At 49.0% G+C, this 25,304-nt stretch overlaps 1 protein-coding gene across 1 annotated transcript in view; it reads right to left on the reverse strand.

Annotated features, from left to right (window-relative positions):
* LOC138480617 (collagen alpha-1(XXI) chain-like) overlaps nucleotides 1–25,304 on the reverse strand; it is a 703,399-nt gene that overhangs the window by 120,984 nt on the left and 557,111 nt on the right. Inside the window, exon 23 of the mRNA XM_069612315.1 lies at nucleotides 1,789–1,824. Coding sequence (XP_069468416.1) covers nucleotides 1,789–1,824 — 36 coding nt within the window. The remainder of the gene's footprint in view (nucleotides 1–1,788; nucleotides 1,825–25,304) is intronic.

The raw sequence follows: 25,304 nt of genomic DNA on the forward strand, positions 1-25,304 counted from the left end.
TCAATACTTGACAACCTAGGATTATTATTTTCAGGTAGGGCCTTGTTGGAACAGCTCAGTGAGGTGCAGCTTGATTCCCTATGCGTAGCAAGCAAGACACCCACATCTGGGCTATGCACATTCACTTAGGGAGACAAACGGAAGCCAACATGCACTGGCAAAGCCAACAGCTTGGGCTTTTGATTAGGCATGGATAGGCATTTGCCAGGCACTGCCATAAGGGCACCACCTGGCCATAAAATGGGAACAGCTGGAAAATGGTGCCAAAAACTGGGTATATGATGGCCTTGCCTGGCAAATGCCTGCTAGTACCTATACACAAGCCTTGTTTAAGACAGGACTTCAGTGCAAGTCACAGAGGCATTGACAAATATATTGCTTATAAAATCAACTGGCTGAAGACACACATTAAGATAATTTTACTACACCAGGAGCTCATTTACAGAGGCAATTAAGTAATTAAACACTCAGAAGAATGCTTAGATACAACACTGGCAGGCCCTATACTGCAACAGGTTTGGTGTTACTTTGTGATAGAGCTTTCTCAAAGAGTTCTAGAAAGGTTAGGTTTTGGTGGTGAGGCATTGATATAGCCATGTGTGTTCCACAGCATGCATTCTGGTTGCACCTAATAGGCAAACGTCTCTGAATCAATAATAACCACCATCATTGCTCTGGCCAGCCTTCCATACCATTGTTTGCATATCAGCCTTGGCCCTGTCACTAATATCAGAAGCCCATCCCAATCCGCTGGAACGCAGGTCCTAACAATGCATGTGGTTGCTTGTGTTCCAGTGCAGATGGAACACGACCCAGCAATTGAGCCTTAACTGCCCCTTTTGTGTGGCAGCACCAAAGGTAATTTGCTAATGGCTTGTCCCCTTCACTAATCACAGAGACATATTACAGAATTATGGCATGGAAGGTTGCGCAGAGCAACGGTAGTGGTAATGTTTTATTCAAAGATTTGCATCTATCACGTTTTGATTTTACTACACACTCCCCTAAAGAATTACATTTTTGTTACTTCCAACATTATCTTTTCACTTATACTCAAGTAGTTAATGCAGCAGAATAAATACTTTGAATGTAATTTGTAAGGGCCCCCAGTCAGTTAATGCACCTTCTGCAGAAATCTGTGTTCAAGCAACTTTACCTGTCATTTATTGTATGATATAGTTAAACCATTTTATTAAGCATGATGTGAAAAACCACTATATTTCTCCCATTACAGAAACCAAAATTGTGATTTTAGGTTTGAGAATATAGTTGTAGGCAGCCTGCTTGGATATGTTAGACGTGAGGATGGCCCTCCATCTCCCTGGTCATTTGTACTTTTATGGTTGTGGGCATAAATCATTGTCTAAGGCAAGAAAACAAATCCACTCCAGGCCTCCTGCAGTTCAGCCTGTCAGAATGATGTCACTGAGGTTGCTGCTGAATGCTTAGTGTGACATCCACCCCCCACTCCTTAAGTTACCAGTGGTGTATAACACCACTGACATGGCCTCCTTTCTAGGGGGGCCAGGGGCTGGCTCTGGGGGAGCCTGGTCCTCCTTAGCCCCCCTGCCGGAGCTGGGCTTGATTGCTGTGCAAAAACCATTAATGCCATCACCACCATAAACTCCAAGGCAAGGCTCTGCGTGGTGCAGACTGCAAATCAGTGCATGCAGATTCATTTCAGTTTGTGAGTCTGGTTTCGATGCTCAAAACTGATATCCATCAATGAAACAACAGAATTCAAATGTAATGACATGCTACAACATTTTGTAAAAACAGAAATATTACCTGTGCTCCTTTGATGCCGTCATCGCCCTGCGAGCCCTGTAAAAGAAGGTGCGATATTATTTACAAAACATTGTAGGTTACTCTTTTTACATTGTCATGCTCCTGCAGCCCATCCCCCTTCCTCCATATTGTAGTTTGCCTAGCAAAGTAGGGGTCAAGTGGCAGACCCTCCAGCCCTTTGCTTGGGTTGCTTGGCCCCGCAGCACCACTGGGACCGCTGCTGGTACTTCTCAACTGGAGCCTCTGTCATAGACCATGGCCACACCACCCTGTAATCGAAAAGCCCTGTTGAGAGAGGAGAAGCTGCAAGAAGAAGGTTTACTAAACTCTTCCCATCACTAACGGAAAGCTAATGTAGGCACCCTCCATTCTGTCTCTAATCAAAAGCTCTGGTGGGAACTCTTTAATTCATTTATTTATTCAATATACATATAGCCACAATGGCTTTGTATATACAAGATGTCACAACAATACATTAAACATGTTTAAAAGAGAGTACATCAAATGCTTATGTCTAAAACCAAATAGTCAATTTCAATATGCAAAGTGCAATCTCAGATAGAACAACTAATTAAGATCTTTAGTGAAAAACTGCCATATAATATGATTTAAGATAATTCTTCTACAATTTTCATAATTTTTGTGTTATTACTTCACCGTAAAATAAATAAAATTAGTATCATGAACGTTCATCCATCTTTTCCACATATTACCCATATCTGCCTCATTTATAGCATTTTTAAAAGCTTTAACATATCTGTATCTATGCCAACCCCACCCTATTTTGACCCGCATACAGACAGGTTTAACAGAGATAGCCAGGACCAAACTTCGACACAGTTATGAATGTGGGTGGCCATCATGTGTGGAAAGGACTGTGGGGTTCGGCCGGGCCCAGATCGGGATGGGGGTGTGGCGATGCCAACGCGCCCCACGAGGAGAGGAAATATGGAAGTTTAGCACTCTGCTTCCTAACTGCTATGCGAACTAACCAATCCACTAACAATTTTCAACCCTCTGCATACACCCCTCAAACTCTAACCAAACACAACCACAGGCCTATAAATGCAACAATCCTCACAAACTTCACTACACTGCAACAACAAAACAAACCACACATAGACTTGCACAACAGTACACAATGGCTGCCGACCAGGAAACACTCCAAACCCAGCCAATGGAGTTAACCGGGATGAGGCTGCCAACAGCACATCACTGCTCTCTTGCACTTTTCCAGCTGATTCCCACTAACTCACCCCCCCCTCCTTTCCTTTCTTTTCTGAGCCGCCAGAGCACCAGGGGACCTCTCCGGTGGTGATAGTGCATGCAATAAATATCCTTTAACATTAACATCTAATCTAATTGAGGCTCTCCCAATGTAACAAGATGTGCTCCACAGATTCAATGACATCAACCCACATAGTCTACACATCCGGTCAGTTCGTGTCAGTCCAATTTTAGCGCCCTTTGTTTCAAGTGCCTGGCTTACATTAAGCTTCAATAGCAGATATTCTTTATGATATGGCCATCAGGATATGAAAACACATAGGGCCTCATTAGGAGGCAGGCAGCCACATAATGAACGGTGCCGGTACGGGACCGACACCGTTCATTACGGGCTGCCCTATTACGAGGACTGCTGCGGGACCTGCTAAGGAACGCCTGGTCAGACCATTCCCCATTCCCATTGAGCCCTATGGGGCTCAATGGGAATGGGGAATGTTTTTTTACAGAGCCCAGAAAAGAGCAATAACCGGGTCCGTCAAGGTCGACATGACCCGTTTATTGCCCTTTTCTGGGCACCGGAAAAAAATCATTACCGGCGGCAGCCGTGCCCTTAATAAGGGCACGGCTACCGCCAGGGTCCTAATGAGGCCCATAGTCCGGGACAGATGTACGCATCATTCGATGCTCAATATATGAACCACTATTTGCATTGGTAGATAGTCTCACCAAACTTGTCTCATAACTCTTCAGTTATGAAAAATGTCTAGTCCATGCGTCCAGCCCTCAGATGATGTCCAGGTCTCTACAGGACCTCCTGGATTACCTTTTTCATTTTGGTACAACGTTGTTACATCAACAGTTTCTTTTACCAATTTTTTTGTTGTTGAAAAAAGTAATCGAAAACTATTTGGGGTGGTGGGCAAGTGTATATAAGAGGTAGGGTGTAAGAGAATAATGTTACATTAATAGGGGGTGGGGGTTGGGGTGACCCCCCAAAATTAAAAAAGACATTTTCAATTTGTTTTTTCAGAAAAAAATGTTTCAGTAAAAAACCCATTGAAAAAAAGACTGTCTTTGCAATAACATAGAACCGTATGTTGCCAGTGAACCCCTCAACCTTTCAACAGATCAACTATTTACCATGAGGGCTTCCTAGAGCCTGATCTTTATAGTATTCTGTTTTGAAGGAGTGGTGGCCCGTGTTTACCCTATTCAATATATTCAGGCGACAGGTCAGTTCTTTTTGAACTACAGCTCTCTGTCCGCGTTGTGGTGGTTCCAGAGGCTTATGGGCTTGACGGCCTCTTGCGTGCTGCAAGTACTCAATGCTCATCTTAAACTAAGGAGAGTCCAGCGCCATTTTGTGAGATTATAGAATAATGCTTCACATTCCCCATCTATGATGATCCCCATTACACAGGACCTGAGGGGGAAGCTTTGGTTGTGTGAGGTCGCCAACCTTTTGGTGGGGATCCCATTCTCTGAGGATTCCATCAGTGAAGATCATCCAAGACTACTCACTGCTGGTGGGAGGAGCCACCTTTTTTTCAGCCTACAAGCCCATAAACGTTGGTTCCCCTCCCATCAGGAACTACATATTAACGTTCTAGAACTAATGGCCTTCTTGGGTGTTCTGTGAGCCAACAGTCCAATCATTGCATGTTGCCTGGTGCAGATTTTGACCGACAATGGCACCACTATTTTCTATGTCAACAAGCGGCAGGGGGCAGTGGGAGTACCAAGTCTCGACATCCCCACAGCTGACAAGGTTGACAGTGGATATATGGGAGTGAACCAACTCGCAATGGATTTCTCATTAAGCGCGCCACTCACTAGGGGAATCCAACATGGGTGCAGATTTTCTGAGCAGATTGGAATCGATCACCCATGGGTGGGGACTCGACCGATAGGTCCATGAGGAACTCTTCAGGATGTGGGGGCTGACCGTGGTAGACTTGTTTGCCTCTCACAGCAACCACAGATGCCCTTGATTCACATATTTGCTGGGCAGGAGCCCAAACTCACTACGGAATTTTCTGGAAAACGCATTGGGAGGGGCTCTTCATCTCCCTTTCCCCCGATCAATGTGACCATCCGAAGATCACCTCACTGTTACAACCAACTTATATGAAACACCCCGGGCCAATGCATTCTATCACCATGGGCACATGAGTCTCCCCTTTGGACACAAAGGCCTGTATGCACTCGACACAGAACACCTAGAAACTGACCCGCACACAGACTCTCCAGAGTACACGCATCAACACAACAGCAAAGCTTTCTTGCACACTGCCCTCTCTTCCCACTGGCCCGGCCCACCTCCCTCTCTTTCAGGTCCAGCAGGGCACCTGGACACCTTGCAAATTGCAGCAGAGCGTGGTATAAATCCCAATAACATAACAAATATGAACCAATAATATAACATTTACAATTGTGCTATGCTGTCAAAATACATGTCACAGACATGTGCAGGTGCAGGAAACACCCGAACAGGTAGCTAAGCTTTTAGGCAAGATTCTGTGAAGTACACTTTGGGTGCACTACAACAACCTTGACCTCCTGGCAATAGGAACCCGACCTTTGGTATAAGTCTGTACTACACAGGTTGGTAGTGTGGCTGAGCAGCCAGGCTTACCCCAAGAGGGGTCAATGTGAGCAGTAGGGGAGTTACACAGAGATTCACAGTGACAATTATCCAAATAAATTCTTACACACAAGTTTTCTTGATTTAAAAAAAGATTAATTTATTTAACAGTCAGTATGAATAAGCCTTCTTCAGAAGGGGCAATATAATAGTAGCACACAGATACACTCCAAAATACACACTCTTAGTTTCTCTAAATCAGCAAATACCCATTTGGGATGTTAAACAGACACTTCCTACACCCTCAGGTGACTTAAATAGATAGGACACTGTGGACATTAATATATCACTGGTACATTTAGAGTAATACTGAGATGAGTGTTAAAGTAAAGAGGTTTCAGAATAAAACAAGAGATCACACAAATATTATGAAGCAGCTAAGTACTTTTGATGCCCCCAATGCAAAGTAAATTAACTCTTTTCTGGAGGGAAGGTAAGACACAAGCAGAGGTGAGAAGTGTCATTCAGGTAGCCAGGCAAGCCAATGTCAATTGGTCAAAAGTCTAGGTGAGCTGAAGCACTTCTTGCAGGTAAGTAAAAGTCTTGCACAATGTTTTAGAAGTCTTTGGCCTCATTACGACCCAGGCATTAATGGGTTAATGGCACCGTAAAAGGCTGCGGCACCGTTAACCTATTAGCCCCTAATTAGAAGGTCCCTTTGCGGGACCTGACCTTAACGGCTGGTGTAGACCAGCCGTTAAAGTAGGGACCCGCAAAGGGACCTGGGTGCTAATTACGGTGCAGCAATTTGCGGCACCGTACTTAGCGCCTTCCCCATTCCCATTGAGCCCTATGGGGCAAAAATGGGAATGGGGAAGGGCCATGGAGGAAGGGGGAATTACCGCCATGCCAACCTTATAATGGGGTGGTAATTCCCCCTTTCCCCATGGCGGAGTCGGTAATTTACCGGCATGGACCATGGTGCTAATAGCACCATGGTCTTCTGCCAGGGTCGTAATGAGGCCCTTTGTAGAAAAAGTAGGATCAAAGCAGGGTTACAAGCTGGGAGGCTTGTGAGAGGTAGAAGATGCAAGCAACTCTACAGAAGTAACCAAGACAAGTCTCAACTGTAATCAGATAAGGCTACAAGACAAGTGTTAAGTTCTCTTAGACTGTACAGTGCCTTTGGTTAGAAGAAATAGTTCCAGCTGGTATCTGTTCCTGTGCGGCTTTGTAGATCCTGCTGTTCCTGGGCCTCAGTCGTGGGGACAAGAGGGAGGACTTCTGGGGGCTCCGACAACAGAACAGGACGGTCAGTGGCAGAAAAGGACCAGCTTCTATTCAGCAGCACTTCGCGGTTTCAGCTCCTCGCGTCTCAGCAAATAGCACCACCACAGACTCCCGGATACCACTTTGGACTTTCCTCGCATCTGGAGTCCAGCACTTTGTATAGGTGGCTCAATCTTGGTCAGTCCTGCTAACTGGGAGTCCAGAGGATCTTCCACAAGCTCGGGTCTGACTTAAAAGTGATGCACTCCGTTTGATGTTCCTCTCCCTGGCACTTAGTTCCAGCAGCAGCAGCAGTGGAGAGGATGTCCAAATGAGTTCACTTTGGAGTTCATTGGTCCCATCAACTCAAGGGGAGAAGTTGTCATTGCAGGGCTTCTCTATTAGAGGCAAATTCTGAGCTTCAGCACACCAGCAGGGCTTAACTGGCAAACCAACGGTCCAGGAGTTGCAGCAGGGCATCTCTTCCAAGTTCCTCTTCGGATTCCTTCATCCAGTGGTCGACTCTGCCTTCCAAGCCAAAAAGCCTCTCCTTTTATGCAGGTTTCTCCCATTAATTCCAGCCGAGCTTTCAATCACACAGCTGGGTGGCTGTCCTTGCCCGACAGCCAGCCGTCCAATCACCTTTGGGTGCATTCCTGTAACCAAGGGGATTAAGCACAGGGAGTTTCGGGTACCTCCCTCACTTCCTGCCCCAGCCAGACATACTGGAGCCAGAGGCGGGCTTCATCGTGAATCTCGCCAAAGACAAAATGAACAAAGGGACCAAACCTAGTTTGACACGCATAGTAAATCTCAAGAAAGACATTTCCAACAAGAAATGGCAAAAAAAGTAGACCGTGGTCATTTTGACAAAATGGGTACCCATGGGTGCATTACTGTAGCTGCGAATGCAGCCCACTGCAAAAACACACAATGGTAGTAAAAAGTAAACCACTGCCACCAGCCATTAATTTTAGCAAGGGTAACATAAAAATGTTACATGAGAAACTAGACAAAGGGGATATTAAGTAACCCCTCTAGCAGCCAATGGTAAGATAGCGTGTGCTGGATCTAGAAAATTTCAAATTGTAAGTAAAGTCAATTTCACTTTACTGCTCTTGGAAACAGTAGTTTATCTAAGAGAAGGTTTTAAACCTTTGGGAAATCTGAGAGACTTCCCTGTGCCACTGCACTGAAGGTGCTGTGTGTCACAATGCAAAGATGATGCCTATGGAGTTTGTCAGACTCCAAAAACTAGAAGAAACACAGAAAACACATAGAATTAAAAGTACAAACTCCCAAAAGTCAGCAAAAGAGCTGGGGGTCTCTAAGGTGGGAGGAATTTAGCACCAAACTGAAAATTCTCCCTAACATAAGCCAACAGTTGATGATTTGCACATGTAAGGCAAAGGATGTGCTCCGAAGTGTGCTCATCATTAACTTCTCTGATCTCGGGCAGGAATGCATTACAAAAGATGTAAAGTGTGAGGTCAAAATGTCACAGGTTGCAGGACATGATTGTATTGTTGTTACTGTAACGCTCACCTGATTCCCACGGAGGCGCTGATCCCGGTTGGGCTGCTATCGTTTCTCCAGCATGGGGTCTGGCATGGATTCACATGCTCATGAATATTCCCCGTCGTCAGGCTGGGAATCCTCGGTAAAGAAAAAACCAGTATCAGTTTCGTTTCTGATCTGTCTTTCGTAGTAATAACCAATCACTGGTCTCTGCGTCATACTGACCACAGCCAATGACTGCCCTCTACCTAAGCACCGCCTCTGGCAGCCATCTTCAGATTTTTACCGCACGTTCATGTGTTGGGATCCTCGTGCTATTGCTCTCGAGCGTTAGTGCTATTTTTTCGCGCTTTTTACAAAAAACTTCGATTCTTTCGGTCAAAAGAGCCTCAAGCTCCACCGATCCTACATCCGATCAACGGGGACCCGTGTTGGATTCATCTGTGCCCCTCAAGGGTGAAGATTTCGTCGAGCTACACTTCGGAGGACTCCAGAAGCTTCTCAGGCCCTGTCTCGGAGATGGCCCAGGAGAAGGGAAGCTCGACGCCCGGAAAGCTGTTCAGGGTCTGCCCTGGATGCCAGCTGCAGAACGTCTTCAAGGAGGACGAACACTCTTTCTGCCTTTACTGCCTTCATGAGGACAAGACGCACGTGGAGAAGGACTGTGCGTTTTGCGGCAACATGTCGGAACGGACCATGAAGGACCGCCATCAACGTCTCGCCAACTGGCTGGAGGGTAAGAGCCCGTCTGGCGAGAAGAAGAAGAAATCCGAGCGGTCTTCTAAGACCTTTGAGGGCGCCCCGGCGACGGGGGCCCAACATAAGGCCAAGCACCGCGAGTCCGCTGGCACCGGGAGCGCCGAACGGTCGGGCTCTGCGGGCGCCAGGCAGGGCGCACCCTCCCCGGCACCATCAACCACGAGCCAACGCTCTGGGTCGGGTAAGAGGAAGGCCGAGCACCCGGCGAAGCTCCTGGAGAGGCCCCGGTCGAGCTCTAAGGCAGAGGAGGAGCGTGGCAGTGCCCCCTCCCTCAAGGATAAGGCGGTGAGCGCACCTAAGGTGGTGAAGGCCTTGATCCATCCAGCCAAGCCCTCTATCGAAACGGTCGCGGCGGCCCTGGCTCAGCCTGTGGTGGCTGCACCAGTGGTGGCGACCTCAGGGCCCAGAATCTCCCTGCCTCCTCGGAGGGAGTCTTCCTTTGTGCCCATCGATAGGACCCCCGTGAAACCCTCCGTGGGGAAGAAGAAGGGGGGGCAGGGCGTCGTCGTAGAGTCGGCCTCAACCTCAGAAGAGGAACTGATCGAGGTCTTAAGCCACGGCCTAGGCGTGGAAGAAGGCCAGCCCGTCGGAATGGACCCCGACGCAGGTGACGACGACGACATCGTCGAGGATACCGACGGGGCCCCTGCTCGCCCGTCGGATTCCCCTCTGCCAGCGCCGCAAGACAACTCGGCGGCCATTTTGTTGGCCATACAGTCCTTATGCTCCGAGATAAGGACGAGGCTACCGTTACCGGCGGAGGAACCTCTCCCGTCGGGGGATCCAGAACCGGGACCTTCTGGTGTTCCCCCTACCAAGAAAAGAAGGATCCATCCACCACCTCCTTTTCAACCGTCGCGCCCCTTCCAGCCCTCCTCCCCGTCCACCCGAGGGGATGATACGGGGACTGACACGGCAGCGACGGGTACGGACGACGAGGCATACGACGAGGATTTTCCGTCGTCGCCTCCCACCAAGGCCTCTCCGCCCGATGAGATCGGATCTTTCCACTCCATGATCTCCAGGGCTTCCGAGCTTTTCCAACTCTGCCCTGAGGAGAAGAAAAAGGAAGGCTTCCTTTATCAGCTGCGCGAGGCCAAGAGGAAGACGGTCCTCGCAGTGCCTCTGTTGGACGACATTTGGGATGAGGGCCTTTCCCTCCTCAAGAACCCTTCCACGACGCCAGCTAGAAGAGACCGGTACGAGAAAAAGTACCGGGTCCCGGACACGGCCCCCCTATGCCTCCGGGCGCAGCCTACCCCGGACTCCGTCGTCTCCGCGGCAGCCAGGAAGAAAGCGGGGGGGGGTGCGGCCTCCACATCGACTTCCCCGCCGGACGGCGAGGGAAAGAAATTGGATACTATGGGGCGTAGAGTCATCTCGTCGGCAGCGACGACGATTAAAGCGGCCAACGCCTTGGCTATCGTGGCCCGCTACGACAGGGAGCTCTGGTACAAGATGGCTCCCCTGCTGGATTTTCTGCCGGACGACAAGAGGGCGGAGGCCCTTGAGATCCTGCAGGAAGGTGAGGTGGCCTCGGACCACGCCATCACCGTGGCGACGGACATCGCCGACACTGGATTCCGCCAGCTGGGCAACGGTGTTTGCCTTCGACGTCGTGGATGGCTCAAAGCTACGGACTTCCGGCAGGACGTCCAGACCAGAGTCCTGGACATGCCCTTCGACGGGAACAACCTGTTTGGGAAGACAGTGGACGATTCCCTTCAGGCCATCAAGGCGGATACTGAGACGGCCCGGGCCCTTGGAGTCCTGCAACGACGGACGCCCTTTCGGAGCGGCGGAGGCAAGGGCGCCTCCAAAGGTTCCGGCGGCGGTTTCGCTTCCTACCGTCAAGCGGCCCGCTCGTCGTCGCAAGAGGCCTACAGAGGACGAGGCAAGTCTAGCGGACCCCGCCGTCGTCGCCAAGGAGGTCAAGGCGGCAAGGCCGCATCCAAGCAGGATTGAACCGGCCTTGGGGTCGGGCCCCCACCGAAGCACCCCGGTGGGAGGCCGGCTGGCGGGCTTCGTCAGCGTGTGGGAGTCCATCTCCACCGACCGTTGGGTGCTGGACGCCCTGGCCCGGGGCCACGCGCTCGAGTTTCAAAGAAGGTGCCCGCGCGTCCCCCCCGTGGCCAGGAAAGAACTTCACGTCCCTCAACTTCTCCTGGAGGTAAAGGCGATGCTCAGAAAGGGCGCCATCGAACTCGTCCCAAAGAGGCTTCGGGGCTCCGGAGTCTACTCGAGATACTTCCTCGTGAAGAAGAAGACGGGAGGATGGCGCCCCATCCTGGACCTGCGACGTCTGAACAAGTTCATCAAGGCGCAGAAGTTCCGGATGGTCACCCTCCAGCACGTCCTGGGTCAGCTGGAGGAAGGAGACTTCCTATCGTCATTGGATTTGGAGGATGCCTACTTCCACATTCCCATCCTAAAGGGGCACCGCAAATTCCTCAGATTCGTGGTCCAAGGGCGTCATTACCAGTTCAAAGCCCTTCCCTTCGGACTACGGTCGGCACCCAGGGTATTCACCAAGTGCCTTGCACCGGTGGCGGCGCAGCTGCGCCGCGAGGGGATCCACGTCTACCCCTACCTGGACGACTGGCTCATCCGCGCCAAGACGAGGGAGCTCGCCGTGGTCCACACGGCAAGGACCGTCCAACTCCTCACGGACCTGGGATTCTCCGTGAACTACGCCAAATCCCACCTGGTGCCCGCGCAAGTCGCACTGTTTCTGGGAGCGAGGCTCGACACAGTGACCCTTCTGGCCTCCCTGTCGGAGGAGAGGACCAGGACCATCTTGGGCAAGGTGCAACGGATGTTGGTGGCCGACGCGGCCAAAGTGAGGTCCATCAAGTCCCTCCTCGGGATGATGTCTTCCTGCATCTACCTCATTCCCATGTGCAGGCTCCGGATGCGCCCGTTGCAAGAATTCCTGGATGCGCGCTGGATCCAGACGACGGGCAGCTTCGAGGAAAGGATCAAGCTCGACGAGAGTTTCCGACGAGCGATACGGTGGTGGGGCACCCGCGCGCATCTGACGGCGGGCATGGACTTCCAGACCCCAGCCCACCAGGAGACTGTGACCACGGATGCCTCCCTGGAAGGGTGGGGAGCGCACACCGAAAATCTGCACGCAAGGGGACTCTGGCTCCCGACGGAGAAGTCCCTACATATCAACGTCCTGGAGCTCCGTGCAGTGTTTTGGGCCCTCAGGTCCTTCCTTCCGTCCCTCAAGGGCAAGGTGGTGAGGATCTTCACCGACAACACCACCACCATGTTTTACATCAGGAAACAGGGCGGAACCAGGTCCCCAGCGCTGTCCAAGGAGGCGCAGGACCTGTGGCATTGGGCCGTCGCCCAAGGGATTTTTCTGGTGCCGTTTCATCTGGCAGGGATAAAAAACACCATCGCCGACTCACTCAGCAGGGAGCTGCGCTCGTGCCACGAGTGGGAACTACGGCAGGATCTGGTGGATCGCCTCTTCCGACGGTGGGGCACACCCCAGATCGACCTGTTCGCGACGGCGACGAACACCAAGTGCCGGAGGTTCGCCAGCAGGTTTCCCCAGACGAGGAGCATGGGCGATGCTTTCTCGTTCCCCTGGGAGGGCCTGTTCCTCTACGCGTTCCCTCCCTTGCCTCTGCTAATCCGGCTCGTCAACCAGCTCAAGAGGTCACGGTGCAGGATGATCCTCGTCGCACCTGCGTGGCCGAGGCAGATATGGTTCCCGGACCTTCTGGACTTGTCAGCGTCCCCGCCGATCAAGCTGCCGGCGGACGCGGATCTACTCTCCAGGGAAGGAGGCGCCATCCTCCACCACGACCCGAAGTCGCTGAACTTGCAGGCCTGGCTCCTGCAGCACTAGAGTTTGGAGGATACGACATACCGGCCGATTGCAGAGAGGTTCTTGCAAAGGCCAGGGCGTCCTCGACTCTTAAATGCTACGGACACAAATGGAAGAGGTTCTCTGTCTGGTGCCACGCACAGAAGATTAACCCTCTACGGATTACGGCTCCCCAAGTACTGCCGTACCTGCTGACGCTGGCCAAAGCTGGTCTGGCACATGCGTCCATCAAGATTCATCTTGCTGCGATCTCCCGATACACCAGAACCACGGGCCGGACGTCCTTGTGGTCTCATCGTCTGGTGAAAGAGTTCATGAAGGGACTGTTCAGATCGTTCCCGCCGGTGAAGGCTCCGGCCCCGGCGTGGGAGCTCAACGTGGTGCTGACCAAGCTCATGGGACCTCCGTTCGAGCCTCTGCACTCGGCCCCGTTGAAGTTTCTATCGTGAAAAACAGCTTTTCTTGTGGCCATCACCTCCGCACGACGAGTGGGAGAGATCCAGGCCCTTTCCTGCAAGGCCCCGTACTTGACTTTCCACGACACGAGGGTAGTGCTCAGGACGCACCCCTCCTTCATGCCCAAGGTACCGTCGGACTTCCATCTCAACGAACCCTTGGTGTTACCTGTGTTCTTCCCGTCGCCTTCGTCGCCGGCTGAGAGGACTTTGCACTCGCTGGATGTAGCTAGAGCGCTGAAGTTCTACGTGGACCGCACGAAGGGTTTTCGGAAGACGTCACAACTCTTTGTGAACTTTGGACCTGTCAATCAGGGGAAGGCTCTCTCGAAGGCTTCCATCTCCAGATGGCTCTCCGGCTGTATCATGTGCTGTCACCGGTTGGCAAACCGACCGCTGCCTGGCCGTCCGAGAGCCCATTCCACCAGAGCGATCGCAGCTACCACGGCGTTCCTATCTGGTGTGCCCCTGCTGGACATATGCAGGGCTGCTACGTGGAGGTCGACGCACACCTTCACGAAATTCTACTGCGTCGACCGGGATTCCAGGGAGGAGTCCAGGGTCGGCCAAGCAGTGCTGCGCAACCTGTTCGCCTGAGGTGAGCCTGGTGAGGAGGTAAGATGCTTAATGTTGAGTTGATGTGATGCTTAATGTTGAGCCTTTGCCACCTCCCGTGGTTGTGCATGTGTGTACTGCTATGTATTCTTTATTCATGAGCATGTGAATCCATGCCAGACCCCATGCTGGAGAAGGAACAAGTTACTTACCTGTAACTGTTGTTCACCAGCATGGGTCTGGCATGGATTCACATGCGAACCCTCCCGCCTACCCCTCTGCGGCTCTTCACTTGGTCATACTGCCACTTCACGTGCTTCCAAATCTGAAGATGGCTGCCAGAGGCGGTGCTTAGGTAGAGGGCAGTCATTGGCTGTGGTCAGTATGACGCAGAGACCAGTGATTGGTTATTACTACGAAAGACAGATCAGAAACGAAACTGATACTGGTTTTTTCTTTACCGAGGATTCCCAGCCTGACGACGGGGAATATTCATGAGCATGTGAATCCATGCCAGACCCATGCTGGAGAACAACAGTTACAGGTAAGTAACTTGTTCCTTCTTCAATTGAGAAGCGTAGAGCTCGGACGACTCTCAGGACTGGGCTTCCTCTTATCGAATGTCTGACTTGCAGGGTAAGTTTTCTGCAGGTGGAAGAAAAAGGGTTAATCACCGTTTGATGGGATTCCCTCTCCCACCAATCGCCAGTTTCTCCCACAGCCTAGCTTTCTACTTGTCTTGGCGAGCTCTCACCTTAGGCGTATAAATGCTGAGCTCTCCATCCTGCGTCTGGTGCAGGGGTGCGTGGATTCCAGTTACGTCACTGGATGAGTTCAGTGTTGAGGCTCAAGTCTTTTGCGGCCTTAGTTGTGGCACTGGTGCTGGGATGCCGAAGAGCGATGCCGCCGTTACTGCACGAGCTGATGCCTGTAAGTATACTGTAGTCTTTAGGCTTTAAAAGATGGGCACCTCAATAATGTCCCTTTTCCTTTGTTTCAGGCCTCAGGATGCTGTGGGCGTAGTTTTCCGTTGCCGCTGCACGTGCCGATGCACGTAAGTATAATGTTCATTGGCCGCTTTTAATGGCACCTCTAACAATGTCCTTTTTCTAGTTTTCAGGTGCCGGGATGCTGCAGGCTTTATATCCGTTGCCACTGCATGTGCCGATGCACGTAAATATAATGATCGTTGGCCGCTTTTAATGGCACCTCTAATAATGTCCTTTTTCTAGTTTTCAGGTGCCGGCATGTTGCGGTTGATGCGGCCGCTTCTGCGCGTGCAAAAACTGGTAAGTTAAGATGAATGCGACTGCCTTCACCCGAACCCCTTCTTAATTATGTCCTTTGCCTTTCAGGTGCAGAGAAGCTGCCGAAGAGAAGGCCGCGGTTAGCTCTGTTGCAATCACGGATGGACCAGGTAAGCGGGCGTGGCTGCGAGCGAGTTGCACTTTTCTAACCTTATGTTTATTCTTTGCAGGTTTTGCCAGTGACTGGATTCCGGGATCTGGTAAGTATTGTTCTGTGTCTTTCTTCATCCACAGGTTGCTGCGCGGAAGCTGAAGATGACTCTGGACCTGGAATGCAGGAGCCGACTCGGTGAGCGTCCTGCTGCTGCTGCAGAATAACGCGAAGCACGTGTTTTCCATCGGGCATGGTTTAAATAGCAGAGAAGTGCTTCCAGTATGTGTTCTTCCACCGGTTCCACCCAGGTAAGAAAAGAGTTCCTGAATGGAGGGAATAGTTCCTCCCAGCCCTGATGGCTGGGGACTTCAACCAGACTGGATTGTTTTGGGTAAATATGCAGCATGGTCTGCCTCAGGTAAGTCCACCCAAGCATTATTACACTGTTTATCAATATCAGCCCGGCGCCTATGGCACCGGGACTGAAACCCTTCATGAGCCTGGCGCCAAAGGCGCCAGGACACGGTCCAAAGAGCCCCTGTAGGGGTCTGCTGGGTCTGGAGTAGTGGAAGACGGGTCTGCTTCCGAGGGCGCTGGGCCAGTCCTGGCCCCTCGGGAGTAGCGCCCATGACAGCACCCCCCCTCAAGGCCCCTCCCAAACTTGTCCTCCCCGGGGGTTTTGGTTTATCGGGAAAGGTTTGGTGAAATTTCTGGACTAGACGAGGAGCATGGACGTGGTCATAGGGTTCCCATGACCTTTCCTGAGGTCCGTAGCCTTTCCAGTCGATTAGGTAGAATAGCTTCGATCTGATGATTTTAGAGTCCAAAATGTCTTTTACTTCAAATTCGGGCTTCCCATTCACTTGAATGGGCTCTGGAGGATTGGTCAATCTGGTTCCAGGTTGCATGGGTTTCAAAAGAGATACGTGAAATACAGGATGTATTCTCATATGGGTTGGCAATTCTAATTTAACGGCCACTGGATTAATTATGGCCGTAATTGGATATGGTCCCAGGTATTTGGGGTTGAAGGTGCGAGGCCCTTTAAGCGATAAATGTTTGGTGGACAGCCAGACTTGATCCCCAACCTGGTATTGAGGGGCATTGCTTCGGTGTTGATCTCCTCCTTTTTCGTACCTCTCTTTAGCTTGTTGTAGATGTGCAGTCGCTTCCTTAAAAGCTTGGGTAATAACGGTGTGCAATTGATCCAGGGCGGGTGTTCCAAGATCTTGAGGTGGATCAAGGTTGGAGGTTTGAGGATGAATCCCATACAAGATGTAGAAGGGACTCTTCCCGGTACCCGAATGAACTGAATTGTTGTAAGCATATTCAGCTATCCAAAGGATGTCCTTCCAGTTACTCTCCGACTGTTGTAGCATGCATCGTAAATATTGCTCGAGAGTCTGGTTTGTTCTCTCGGTTTCCCCGTCGGTCTGGGGATGATGGCTGGTCGAAAGTCTTACATCGATTTGAGCTAATCGACAACAGCTGCGCCAAAAGTGGGAAATAAACTGGCTCCCCCTATCTGAGATTAGTACTGACGGGAAGCCGTGTAGCAGGACGAGGTTTTCAAGAAATACTTTGGCTAGGACTGATGCTGAAGGTAAGCCTTTTAGCGGAATGAAGTGGGCCATTTTAGAAAACAGGTCCACAATAACAAGAATGGTGTTGTACCCGGAACAGGAGGGTAAGTCTGTGATGAAGTCCATGGAAAGGGTATGCCAGGGACACGGCGGGATGTCTAATGGTTGCAGAAGACCAGCCGGCCTCTTCTTCTGACCCTTGGTTTGAGCGCACACACCGCAGGACATCACAAATTCCTTTATGTCTTTTCTCCACGAAGGCCACCAGAAGTGTCTCTTCACCTTTTCTGTGGTTTTGGCAATGCCAGGGTGACCCTCAATTAATGAATCATGATAGCAGGAGATTACCTGTCTTTGTAAATCGGCGTGTGGTAGGAACAATCGTCCTTGGAAATAAGGCAAGTCATTGCTTACGGTGAAATCTTTTCCTTTTTGTAACCAGTTCAGTAAGTCTGGTGAGGTTACAAGTTGTTTAGTTTTTTCTTCAATATCCTCAATGGATTGTGAAGAAATCAGACCCACGATCCTTTGTTCAGGAATTATTGGTACAGGTTCTGGATTGGCAACGTTATCTCCCATTCCAATTCGGGAAAGAGCATCCGCTTTGCCGTTCTTGTTGCCGGGGCGATAAGTGATCACAAAGTCAAATTCAGCAAAGAATAGAGCCCAGCGAAGCTGTCTGGAGGATTGAGCCTTGGCGGTTTTCAGATACTGCAGATTTCGATGATCGGTGATCACTGTGACGGTGTGTCTGGCCCCGAGGAGATAATGCCGCCATGCCTTAAAGGCTGATTTAATCGCTAGAAGCTCTTTGTCTGTGATGGTGTAGTTGATCTCAGGCGCCGAGAACTTCCGAGACCAGAATGCCACAGGATGCAGTTGGTTAGTCTCTGGATCTCTTTGTGATAGGACTGCTCCCATTGCTAAGCTGAAGGCGTCGGTTTCAACGATGTAAGGGAGGTCCGGGCGTGGGTGTTTCAGTATTGGCGCCGAGGTGAATTTAGCCTTTATCTCTTGGAAGGCTTGTTCTGCTTCTGCGGACCATTCAAAGCATTTATTTTTTCTTAAGAGGGCGGTGATGGGTTGTACCACTCGTGAAAACTCTGGAATAAATCTACGGTAAAAATTGGCAAAGCCTAGCATGCTTTGAACGCCTTTCACAGAAGTAGGAGACGGCCATTTGAGGATAGCGTCTACTTTTCTCGAGTCCATGTGGACTCCTTTGGGTGTCAGAATAAATCCCAAAAATTCGACCTCAGTGACATGAAAAACACATTTTTCGAGCTTGGCAAAAAGTTTATGTTGGTGAAGTTTTTCAAGGACCGCCCTAACATGATTTCGATGGTCAGCTTCTGAAGATGAGTACACAAGAATGTCATCTATGTAGACGACAACGCAGACATCAATGAGCTCTCTGAGGACATCATTCATAAAAAATTGGAAGGCGGCCGGTGCATTGCATAGTCCAAAGGGCATCACTTGGTATTCAAATAGCCCATACTTAGTGCGAAAGGCCGTCTTCCATTCATCTCCTTCCTTGACCCGTACCAAGTGATAAGCTCCCCGGAGATCAAGCTTAGTATAAATACAGGCGTTTTTTACCTGGTCAAGGAGTTCCGGGATCAGAGGTAAGGGGTTCTGGTTTTTTACTGTTATCTGGTTCAGAGCACGATAATCTATACAGGTTCTGAGGTCACCTTCTTTTTTTGGTACGAAGAACAGAGCCGAGGATGCAGGGGACTTCGACGGACGGATAAAGCCATTGGCCAGGTAGTGGTCTAAATACTGTCGCAGATGAAGGTTCTCAGGCTCGGTAAGGGCGTAAATCCTACTGCAAGGGGGAGTTGCACCGGGTAGCAAATCTATCTGACAATCGTATGATCTGTGGGGTGGCAAGGTGTTAGCCTGTTCCTTTTGAAAAACATCTTGGAACTCTCGATACTCTAGAGGTAATTGTGGACCGTCAGCCGTTACTGACGCTAGGCCGATGTTGGGTCGTGGATAACAAGTTGGTGTGCACTCTGGGAACTTTATCGTCTTAGCTCGCCAATCAATCTGAGGATTGTGTTTCTCCAACCAAGGAATCCCTAGAATTACTTGGAATTGAGGAGCCTTGATCACGTCGAACACAATTACCTCCTGATGCCCGTCTTGGCCTAGTATCGTCACTTCAGTAGTGGTATGGGTCACTGGTCCGGAGGCGATTTCAGTCCCATCCACCGTGGCAATGACATCTTTAACCACCTTTGGACAAAGAGGTACGTTCATCCTGGAAGCCAATTTGCGGTCCACATAATTTCCAACTGCTCCGCTATCAATGTATGCCTTAATTGCATGCAAATGATCTGGTTGCTCTGGGTTTACGAGGACCATTGGCATTATGAAGTGCGAGGTCAAAGAACTGGTTTTTACGCTCGGCAAGCGGACCTCTACACTTGTCGGTGAGGTCGTTTCCCGGCTCAGGCTTTTCAGAACTCTTATCAGAAGCTCCCACTGTCTTCTTAGGTGGTTTCACCGGGCAATCTCGAAGAAAATGTCCTGAATTTCCACAATAGAGACATAGTTGCATTTGTCGTCTCCTGTCGCGTTCTTTCTGGGTTAGGGGACCCTTTACAACCCCAATTTGCATAGGTTCGACGGCTTCAACTCCTTTGGTGTGACTTTGAGGCTTAGGGAACACTCGTGTTTCAAACCTGGATCGATCCGCCTTTCTGTTTTGTAGTCTGTGATCCAATTGGACCACCAAATCAATGTACTCTGAACAATCCTAAGGAGGATTCACTACCTTGGCAAGGACGTCTTTGAGTTCGCCACGCAAACCCCTGTGAAAAAGCGTGATTCTTTTGTCCTCAGGCCATCTGGTTTCCACGATTAGCCTTTTGAATGATGCAATGTAGGCCAAAAGATCTTGATTGCCCTGTCGTAGGGAAAGGAGTTCGTTGTCCAGGGCCTGCCCCTGGGAATGCCTTGCAAAAAGTCTTTCCATATTTGCCTGGAAGGTCGGGAAATCACAAAGGATCGGGTCATCCTGTGTAACCAGAGGGATCGACCAATCAGCGGCACTGCCGCTCAGATACGAAAGCACAAAGGCTACCTTAGTCTGGTCAGTCGGAAAGGCTGCAGGTCTACAAAGAAAGTGCAATCGGCATTGATTTATAAACACTGCAACCTTTTAGGGTCACCAGAGAAGCGTTCAGGCGGTGCCAATGGCACATTTCCGGGTAGGTTGATTTGAACAGGATTGGCTGTAGCCGCTGGGATATCGCTCCCTCCTGAATTAGGTAGCGGGGTTCGCCCCGCTTGTGTCTGTAATAACTGTCTGGTGAGATCATCAGTTCGTTCTTTTGATATTATCAATTCCCTTCTTAGGGCATTTGTTTCCTGGCGGGCAGCATGAACTTCAGCTCTTAATTCCCCTAATAACTGGGCCAGTTGGTCTGTGTCGGAAGTTTCCATAGCGCCTGGGTAGGAGGTTATTGGTGGGCTTCGCGTTCTGTAACGCTCACCTGATTCCCACGGAGGCGCTGATCCCGGCTGGGCTGCTATCGTTTCTTCAATTGAGAAGCGTAGAGCTTGGACGACTCTCAGGACTGGGCTTCCTCTTATCGAATGTCTGACTTGCAGGGTAAGTTTTCTGCAGGTGGAAGAAAAAGGGTTAATCACTGTTTGATGGGATTTCTTCTCCCACCAATCGCCAGTTTCTCCCACAGCCTAGCTTTCTACTTGTCTCAGCGAGCTCTCACCTTAGGCGTATAAATGCTGAGCTCTCCATCCTGCATCTGGTGCAGGGGTGCGTGGATTCCAGTTACGTCACTGGATGAGTTCAGTGTTGAGGCTCAAGTCTTTTGCGGCCTTAGTTGTGGCACTGGTGCTGGGATGCCGAAGAGCGATGCCGCCGTTACTGCACGAGCGGATGCCTGTAAGTATACTGTAGTCTTTAGGCTTTAAAAGATGGGCACCTCAATAATGTCCCTTTTCCTTTGTTTCAGGCCTCGGGATGCTGTGGGCGTAGTTTTCCGTTGCCGCTGCACGTGCCGATGCACGTAAGTATAATGTTCGTTGGCCGCTTTTAATGGCACCTCTAATAATGTCCTTTTTCTAGTTTTCAGGTGCCGGGATGCTGCAGGCTTTATATCCGTTGCCACTGCACGTGCCGATGCACGTAAGTATAATGATCGTTGGCCGCTTTTAATGGCGCCTCTAATAATGCCCTTTTTCTAGTTTTCAGGTGCCGGGATGCTGCGGTTGATGCGGCCGCTTCTGCGCATGCAAAAACTGGTAAGTTAAGATGAATGCGACTGCCTTCACCCGAACCCCTTTTAAATTATGTCCTTTGCCTTTCAGGTGCAGAGAAGCTGCCGAAGAGAAGGCCGTGGTTAGCTCCGTTGCAATCACGGATGGACCAGGTAAGCGGGCGCGGCTGCGAGCGAGTTGCACTTTTCTAACCTTATGTTTATTCTTTGCAGGTTTTGCCGGTGACTGGATTCCGGGATCTGGTAAGTATTGTTCTGTGTCTTTCTTCATCCACAGGTTGCTGCGCGGAAGCTGAAGATGACTCTGGACCTGGAATGCAGGAGCCGACTCGGTGAGCGTCCTGCTGCTGCTGCAGAATAACGCGAAGCACGTGTTTTCCATCGGGCGTGGTTTAAATAGCAGAGAAGTGCTTCCAGTGTGTGTTCTTCCACCGGTTCCACCCAGGTAAGAAAAGAGTTCCTGAATGGAGGGAATAGTTCCTCCCAGCCCTGTTGGCTGGGGACTTCAACCAGACTGGATTGTTCTGGGTAAATATGCAGCATGGTCTGCCTCAGGTAAGTCCACCCAAGCATTATTACACTGTTTATCAATATGAGCCCGGCGCCTATGGCGCCGGGACTGATACCCTTCATGAGCCTGGCGCCAAAGGCGCCAGGACACGGTCCAAAGGGCCCCTGTAGGGGTCTGCTGGGTCCGGAGTAGTGGAAGACGGGTCTGCTTCCGAGGGCGCTGGGCCAGCCCTGGCCCCTCGGGAGTAGCGCCCATGACAGTTACAGTGCGTGGGCTTGTTTAGTATAAGAGGGTCTGTTGCACTAAAAATATGCATGTTTGCAAAGCGGTTATTTCTATATGTCCAAATTTGTCCGGTATTCATCTTACTCGAACAATTACTCTTTTTCACATTGTACAATTATTGAACAAAAACCTTAAATTTGCATGAAGAGTTCTGCATGATAATCATCGCATAAACGTGCCTTCTGCACAGTGACTGCATGATACTTGTGTTAGAAATATAATTCTTCTAATTACGCTACCCTAAACAAAAGAACGATACATCGTTATATACCACTAAAACAATAAACAGTGGTTGGTAATCCGTCGGATTCTGCCTCGCGTATTCATAATCTGCCACTGTTACTCTGTCCCTCGTATGCAGTGCATTTGGTTTCAGGTTGGCACCTCCCTGGAAGTCTCCAAATACTGCTCCTGAGCCAAAGACTCCTCTTTCTCCTACCACATAAGGAACAAAGGTGATTTTGCCTGTGGCACATCTGGAGACTGGCTGTAATCGAGAATTGTTGAGTTCCATTCAAAAGCAGTAAATTGAAGGCTCCTACGGAAATCAGAAGTCAGACTCTACTGCAGGAGGGCAGCCTTAGCTTCACACCTGAAAATTGAGACTGTGTATACAGTAGCAGACATTTTACTTTTCAGGGTGTATGCAACAAATATAAGGAGCACAAAGCACAGTGTGCATTACATGCTCACAAGGATTGGGTTTCGTGCTTCAATCATTATCACAAGGTTACAACAAAAGAAAACATCATGATAAATCTATCAGCAAGGATAGTGACGACTCAAGAACTACAGACACTACAAAAAGGCTTAAGCTTTGTGCCCACATATGACAGCACCTTATTTGAGTCCAAAATTGAACTATACAAACTAATCAGAAAAATGAAGCTAAAAGTGTTTTTTAGCAAACTAGAAAATGAGGAAACAGGGAACAGAAAAGAAGAAGAATTGAAGGAATTCAGGAGCAGGAGCACTTTTATCCCTCCCATCAGTATCCCATCAGTAGACATTTTTCAAAAACAGGTAACCAGAGACTTCGAACAAATACATTTTAAATCTAAAACTGGACGCAATATGAAACCACACGAGTTAAAATTAATCCAAGACTTATATGGTGATCCAAATATCACAATAAGAGCTGCAGATAATGGTGGTGGTCTAGTTTTGTTGAACACAGTTGACTATGATGAAGAATGCGAAAGACAACTGAGAGACATCAACACTTATGCACGATTAGAAAATGACCCAACAGCAGAAATTAAAGAAAATCTGGGGATCCTTCTAGACAAAGCGGAAGAACTAGAGTGGATAAACCACCACACGAAAAAATTCTTGATGAATTCTTACCCACGGGTACCACACTTCTATACTCTCCCAAAGGTACACAAAGACTCAGTCAAACCACCAGGCACACCAATCGTTGCAGGGATAAACAGCATCCTAGAACCTCTTGGTAAATATGTGGACTACTTCTTACAACCTTTGATTCAAAAAACAAGTACATACATCCGAGATTCTACACACTTCTTGCAATACCTGAATTCAATACCATTTGATTCCCAAAACATTTGCTTTACAATTGACGTTAAGAGTCTGTATACGTCAATCCCACATGATCTGGGTAACGAAGCAGCAGAATGGATACTTCTGAAGGCAGAGGAGATAAGAGCTCAAAAATAATTCATAATGGCACTGCTGGAATTTATCAGCAACAATTCATACTTTAAATACAAAGACAATTACTACCTACAAGTGGCTGGCAAAGCTATGGGGGCCACCATGGCCCATTCGTATGCAAACTCATTCACGCACAAATTTGAAACTGAAAATGTTTTACATAACCAACGGTGGCAACAACATCAGGGTATCTGGATAAGATACATCGATGATATCTTTGGGGTATGGAAAGGCAGTGAACAAGAACTACTTGAATTCTTTGATTACCTAAACAGTAAGGACACGAGAATACAGTTCATACATGAATACTCTCGTGAAAGTATACACTTTCTGGATGAACAGAACAGAATAACCAACACAGGATACCAGACCACAATCTTTCGAAAGCCTACAGATAGGAATAATCTACTCCAACGACTCAGTTTTCACCAACCAAGCCTCATCAAAAATTTACCATACAGCCAGATGCTTCGCGTAAAAAGACTAGTGAGTGACCCTGCAGAGTAGTAAAAAGACTAGTGAGTGACCCTGCAGAGTACGAAAAAGAAGTCAAAGAAATGGGTACGAAATTTCTGGACCGTGGATACAAAAAAGAAGAAGTGACGGCAGCAGAAATACGCATAGCAACTCAGAAAAGGGAAGATCTATTGAGAACTAAAACCGAGAAGGAAGATGAACCCCCCTTAGTATTTGCATCCAAGTACTCAAGACAGAGTAATCGCATCAAAACTATCATTAAAAAACACTGGAATACAGTCACCTGTGACCAACGTGTAGAACATTTATTCAAAGAGGTCCCAACATTCGCTTATCAACAAAGTCAGAATTTGAAAGGTAAACTTGTAAAGACCAGACCAGCACAAAAGAAGAAAGCCACCAAGAGGATAGGTACTTTTCCTTGCCTAAATTGTAGCAATTGTGGCTAGATCATGAAAGGTGATTCTTTGAAACATCCGTATACAGGAGAGAATATAAAACTAAAAAGCTTTGGAACATGTGACTCCCAAAACGTGATATATACCATAAAATGTCCCTGTGGCTTGCATTATGTTGGACAAACTGTAAGAACGGCCAAGACAAGATGGAACGAACACAGATCTTGTATACGTAACAACAACAAAACTTCGGCTGTGGCAAGACATTGGCATTACAAAAAACATAACTTGGATCAGATTCGATTTGCTATCCTAGAAATAGTTGAAAAGAGAGATCCACTTGAAAACGTTCAGAAAACAATGGATCAACGAGAAACTTTCTGGATAGATCTTTGAGTTTGCTGATTCCTAAAGGAATGAATGAGGAGATTAACTACATGTGTTTTTTGTAATTACATATTCATGACTGCGTATGAACTCCCACAACAGCCATCGTAATGGCCAACCAGGTCTGGAGTCCAGTCATTGACATATGAAACAGACATAATTTGACACTTGGAGTGACATTTGTTTCTAATTTCATAATATCATGTACTAAATTGTTTAAAACATTGTTTGGGTGAAGGTTTTCTGCTGGTCCTTCCAGATGAAATACCCTACGTGACGTTTTATTTTAAACGCTACAGTCCTATTGTTTTACATTCACACTGGTGCCTGCTT

Source organism: Ambystoma mexicanum, chromosome 5p, assembly GCF_040938575.1.
Source record: "Ambystoma mexicanum isolate Mex_15411 chromosome 5p, UKY_AmexF1_1, whole genome shotgun sequence".
NCBI classification, from domain to species: domain Eukaryota; kingdom Metazoa; phylum Chordata; class Amphibia; order Caudata; family Ambystomatidae; genus Ambystoma; species Ambystoma mexicanum.